Source organism: Gadus chalcogrammus, chromosome 13 (assembly GCF_026213295.1).
Source record: "Gadus chalcogrammus isolate NIFS_2021 chromosome 13, NIFS_Gcha_1.0, whole genome shotgun sequence".
Taxonomy (NCBI): Eukaryota; Metazoa; Chordata; class Actinopteri; order Gadiformes; family Gadidae; genus Gadus; species Gadus chalcogrammus.
In genome coordinates, this window is record NC_079424.1 from 4,115,963 (window position 1) to 4,122,200 (window position 6,238).

Below are 6,238 nucleotides of genomic sequence, written 5' to 3' on the forward strand. Positions count from 1 at the left end.
GACTATCTCCATGGGGATCCCGGCGCGTCAGAGAGCCTTTTCTCTCTCCTCTGCACGCTCCCTCGCCCTCCGAGGCTCTCCCCCCTCACGCCCCTGGACCAACCCAATTGTTTATCTTCCTCCTATTGAGGAGTTTCTCCATTCAAGGGGCTTTCACGTCTCCTCCGGGAGCGAGCGGAGAGACCTCACTTATTCCCGCACCAGGAATGTAGCGTTCCTTTGACGAAGCGGCAAGAATGCGGAGGCCGTAATTAAACCGTTGGTGGGGTACAGCCGAGCACGAGGAAGTGTTTATGTCCACCACCACCACAATGGCCGGCCCGACGCGGACGCCCTGGCGTGGCGGGTATACGTATACGCAGTACATCACCTTGACACCGGGAGTAAGGGACACCGGGGACCGGGCACAAAGCCGGCCAGCGGAACGAGCGTCCCGCGGGGAGCTCATTCATTCGGGCTCTGCTTTCGTGACTGCGAGCTCCGCACAGAGCGGGGCAGTGTTCTCCTCGGGCAGGCCCAATCTGGCCCTCTCTCGGAGCTCAGTTTATCCGTGGCATTTCATTCTCCCTCTCAATGAGGCGGTCACCACCACCACCACCATCACCAGTGTGTCCTTCTCCTGTTACCATGGCGGCCAGGGTCCCCTCGCTCCACAAGAAACAGCAGAGTCCCCAGTGACTTCAGGGCTTGAGGAGAGGTCACAGGAATGAGTGACCCATCTCGGACGGCCATCTTTACAGTTCCTAAGAAGACTACTGCAGCTTTCTCTGCACCTCACGCTTATTCATTGGTTTTACATACCATTATCGCAGTATATTATATTTGAAAGTGCCTGAATACTAAATATTGTATTATCAATTGATATATTGTATTATACTATACAATATATAGACAGCCACATAACCACGCGAAGACGGCCTATTCAACATACAATCTAATTATGCTTTACCGAAAAGGTCAAAGGAAATGGAAATGTTGGTCTCTATATTTGCTTATTTTGTGAATCTAATCATGCAATATGCAGAGAGCTCCATCTCAGTAACCTCCAAATGTAGGCTCTTGTAAGAAACTTTAGACGACAAACCTTGGTCGCCATCTGCTGGTCGGAGCCTGACACTGAATGGATACATGTAGGATACTAGTTCTGTCCCCTCCATCTTCCAACCAAGGTGGAACCCTGATACAACAAGAGGATGACGAGTTTCAAGATTGATGCTCAAAATGTAAAGTTCAAGCAGAGTTCAGTTTCAGCTGAATACGGCGTATATACTAGTTAATTGAGAAATATTGTAGAGTATTGCACAATTGTTTATTGAGAATCTAAAACATATACCAATCAATGCATAGCTGTATTTTACAAAAGAAGCAGCTTTCCCAATGTTCCTGCATCCATACATATTCAACACACCAGAGTAATCGTAGTAACTTGGTAAGAGATTCTGTTGCCTCTAGGTTGTGATTCTTCTCATCTGACTATTGATCTTAAAAAAGACAAATCCATTCCTTGAGAAACTGGAGAGGTAGACTAAAATAGCTTAAGATTTGATAACATAACATTAGGAAATATTAAATAAAATGCATGCCAGTCATGCTTAAAACAATCTTTTATTGTGTGAAAGATGTGACGGTTTATACAAAAAACATATTAAGTTCAAAATTAAATATGTCCCATTAGTGAGCTAGACGTATCTACCAATATATAAAAACATTAACAACATAGTACTGTTGTAAACTTTTTTTATTTTTTACTGTTTATTTTAAGCATTTGTAAAAAACATTTTTTTTAAAAGTTTACAAATTCTCTTGACAAATAAAACCTAGCACCTTTACACAAAGCGGAAAGCTGAATTACAATAACAATAATAATAAAACGATGAACTCTGCACATTCTCGGAAAACGTTCCGGCAGAAGGCTGAAGTTCTCATGCATCCAGGAACGCCCAGGAAAACGCAACCGAGGAACAGAGCAGCAACCGTATCGGAAAACTTCTCAAACAACGTTATCCACCAACGGGTGGAGAGGAAACACACCCACACACCCACACACACACAAACAAACACAACCACACGGTTTTTAGAACTCTTGTTACATTAACTGGCATCAACAGCGGGGTCAGGGAACAACGCCAGCTCGGGACTGACTTGAGGAACGCTGATGGAACGTCGGAATGAAAACGATCGTAGGAATGAGCGGCGAGAAGGCACCGGTTGAGTCTTGTCGCGACGGCCCCCCGTCCCCGGTGTCGGCTGGAGAGAGACCGAGGGAACACACTGAGGTGAAGCAGCAGGGTCCCGTATTGCACCGTTGCCGTGGGAACCACAACTAGGTTTTTACCCTCAGAGTCGCAGGTGCGGGACGGGCATAGTGACGTCGCGGAAGAACCGGTGGACGAGAGCGTTTTTGGCCGATATCCTCTTGTTGGGGTCGTAACTCAACATTTGCTGCAAAGATAAAGACGGCAAAGGTGAGAGGATTAACATGAGAGGGTGAGACTACAGATTAAGGTGTGTGTTAATAACACGGTGGGCGACACTGAGGGCGAGCAGCTCGCTAGTGTTGTTGTAGTTCCCTACTCAACCAGGGTGTGGTGCACGGCATTAAGGAGCGTAGGCAAGTTGAGGAGTTGCAGCCTAGTTTCTATATCGGAAAATAACAAAACAGCACTACTCTTGAAGGGCGACACACTGTCTCATAAAGGAGGAGACTGCACCGGTCGGGTACGACGACCTGCCACTAAACAAACGAACCCGGGCGTTTATTGAGACCGACCTGTAACCCAGTACCCGCAAACGGACCCTAACGGAGCTTACCGCCAGCAGCTCGCGGCCGTCGTCGTCCAGCGGGGGGACCACCTTGTTCATGTCCTGCCGCGCCCACTTGGGGAAGGAGGGCTTGTAGTCGGGCATGGAGGTGACGCCCGGCCACACCGTCTCGTCCGGCGTTCCCAGCGTCCGGAAGATCCGGAACAGCTGGTCGATCTCCGAGTCCCCGGGGAACAGGGCCCGCTTGGTGATCTGGGGGAGAGGGAGGAGAGGGGGGAGAGGGAGGAGAGAGCGTGGCCGTGAGATGAGAACGTCAGCCTTCTGTTGGAACGTTTTCCGTTTGGAGAACGCTTTATAATTATTGTTATTATAATTAAGCTTTACGATTTGTGTAGAAGTTCTAGGTTTTATTTGTTAAAATAATTTGCATACTTAAAAGAATATATATGTTTTACAAAAGCTTAAAATAAAACATGTTAAAAAATACTCATGTTTTTATATATTTGCAGATTGTAGTCCAGCAAACGAATGGAAAATATTTAATTTTGAACGCAATATCTTTTTATATAAATAGTCACACACTTTCACACAATAAAAGACTGTTTGAAGCACGGCTTGGTGTGGGTCGCTGGACCCTCGCGGTCGGGCGGGCGCTACAGACGGGGGGACAGCGCTGCGGTCCACACCACTGAAGGACGTACCATCTCAGCGAAGATGCAGCCCAGGCTCCACAGGTCCACGGCTGTGGAGTAGTATTTACAGCCCAGGAGGATCTCTGGAGCTCGGTACCAGAGCGTCACCACCTGCAGGGGGAAGACATCACAGCGGTGAGGTTTAGAAACAATATGGCGTTACCCCACCCTAGGAGACAACAGCGGAGCTGGACGGGGCTGCCATGATCCCCCGACCCCTCTGACCTCATGCGTGTACGTGCGGACCGGCACCCCGAAGGCCCTGGCCAGGCCGAAGTCGGCCAGCTTGATCTCCCCCTGGGCGTTGATGAGAAGGTTCTGGGGCTTCAGGTCCCGGTGGAGGACCCGGTGGGAGTGACAGAAGGCAAGGCCCTGCAGCAGCTGGAAGAGGTAGCTCTGCCAGGAGGGACATGGGAAGACCGTAACATTTAGATTTTGCATTTACATTCAGGGCGTTTAGCAGACTTTTTTATCTGACTAATGTGTTAATAAGTACATTTGTCAAGAAAGAGAAACACAATATCGCTGTCAGTACAGTAAAGGTATTCATAGAACAAGAAGTGTTGGACTTTGACATCACTAACAAAAGATACTATGTGTAAGTGCCAGGACGTATAACATACAATAATTCTGTACCATTCAAACTACACGTTCCAGCTGATCGCTCTGATCTTCTAGAGAACTCATAGGGATGAAGGTCGTGTGTACCTTCACCAGGGGCAGGGGGACGCCGGTGATGGAGGAGTCCATGAACTTCTTCAGGTCCTGGTGAAGGAACTCGAAGACGAGGTAGAGCTTATTTTCCGTGTGGATGACGTCCAGCAGCCTAGGGGGGGGGGGGGGGATTGGGGAAGACGGGTCAGCACAGCATTTCACCTCGGCGTACACCTGGTGCTGGCTGGAAACAGAGGAGGACCTACTTGACAATGTTGGGGTGACTGAGTTCTTTCAGGAGCGAGATTTCCCGGATGGCCGTGCTTGGCACCCCCTCCGTTTCCCTGGTAACCAGGAAGTTTAAAACAACATGTTGGACTTTGACATCACTGGACACCGCAGCCTACTCGCATTCTGTGGCTTATCAAAAGATAAAGCGCTAGAGTATATTTCCATTACGAGACAAATTATAGCGTAATGATATTAGTATTAGGCTTACCCCAGCCAGCAGTACTGTTACTCCAGCCAGCAGTACTGTTACTCCAGCCAGCAGTACTGTTACTCCAGCCAGCAGCACTGTTAGCCCAGCCAGCAGTACTATCACCACAGCCAGCAGTACTGTTACCCCAGCCAGCAGTACTGTTACCCCAGCCAGCAGTACTGTTAGCCAAGCCAGCAGTACCGTTAGCCCAGCCAGCAGTACTGTTACCCCAGCCAGCAGTACCGTTAGCCCAGCCAGCAGTAGTGTTACCCCAGCCAGCAGTAGTGTTACCCCAGCCAGCAGTACTGTTAGCCCTGCCAGCAGTACTGTTACCCCAGCAGTAGTGTTACCCCACAGTAGTGTCACCCCAGCAGCAGCAGTAGTATTACCACAGCAGCAGTGTTACGCCACAAGGACTTACGTGTCTAGTCGGATTTTCTTGAGGGCAACCGTCTCGCCCGTGACTTTGTTCTTGGCTTTGTAGACCACGCCATATGTCCCCTCGCCGATCTTCTCCACCTTCTGAAACGAGTCCATCCTGAAGGCTCCTGGAGTCAACACCTCGACAGACACTAGCTACAGAGCGGCGTTACAACGACCAAAACCACCGAAAAATTCCCCGTCTAACTAGTTGTTATATTATATTTTTTTACTTAAACGGCCCACAGCTGTAAATCCTCTATAAAAGACACTTCTCATGAGTTTTTTTGGACAAACTCAAATTGTCGATAAGTGTATTAGCTCTGCCATGGGTAAATGCTAACGTGAAACAATAATAAAGAAAGAAACGGATAAGCGCGCGTCAACTCTGAACGGGGTGGAACCTATCATCGGTTCCCGCGTTCTCCCGGGATGCGCTCGTTTTTGTTCACTTTCGGGACGCCTATGCCAGCCAGGCTGGGGCCAAAATTAGACAAACCCTGTATTGCTACACCTTTCCGTTCGTTTGCTAAACTATACATGATAGTAAAGCTTAACTATAAAACATACTATAAATTAAATTAAAGTAGGAACGTAGTTTTAGACCTATAGCAAGTCATTGTAAAACATCCTAATTGTCGGAGTTAGAGCGGAGTGAGCTGCAAGTGCTGGAGTTAAAAACAAGCATTCACGGAGCTGCACTTTTCACGTGACTTCAGGCCCCGCCTCCGTTGGAAAACTTGAGCAGCTGTCCCGTGACGTCACCTTCAACACAGAGGATGCTGATCCCAGACCACAATATTAACAATAACTGTAATTAGTGAATGATAACTTAGTATAGGCTGCATTACGGTGTTCAAGAGGCCTATCGAGTTTAAGACTCCTCAATGACAGTATTACTTAAACTCCTCCTAAGGTCTGGTTTTCAGCCTCTTTTGGAACGTTGGACTCTTTTCAAATAAGATTATATAGATAGCCTATGTAATTTAATAATTATATAATAAAGCTATATACTACCTTATCCTAGTTATGGTCAATGGCTCCATACAGAGAAGCATAACATTTCACCACAATTATTATCACCTCTCATTATTTTAAATATTTTAGGAATATTCTTTCTAAAATATTCCCGAAATGGTAAGTTTTTCTTCCTTAACTAATATAAATAAGAATAAGAATTCACTCCCTTTTTTCATGCAACAACCCGTTCCCATTGAGCACGTCTTGT

General features: G+C 47.3%; 1 protein-coding gene across 1 annotated transcript; it reads right to left on the reverse strand.

The window, feature by feature from the left end:
• Window positions 1-1,314: 1,314 nt before the first annotated feature.
• Window positions 1,315-5,574, reverse strand: cdk2 (cyclin dependent kinase 2). The gene is made up of 8 exons (XM_056606725.1): window positions 5,012-5,574; window positions 4,376-4,453; window positions 4,164-4,281; window positions 3,681-3,851; window positions 3,465-3,566; window positions 2,812-3,015; window positions 2,336-2,442; window positions 1,315-2,247 (listed from the first exon to the last, which is right to left on the reverse strand). The coding sequence occupies exons 1-7, from the start codon at window positions 5,125-5,127 to the stop codon at window positions 2,338-2,340; spliced, it is 894 nt and encodes a 297-aa protein (XP_056462700.1). The 5' UTR covers window positions 5,128-5,574; the 3' UTR covers window positions 1,315-2,247; window positions 2,336-2,337.
• Window positions 5,575-6,238: the final 664 nt, after the last annotated feature.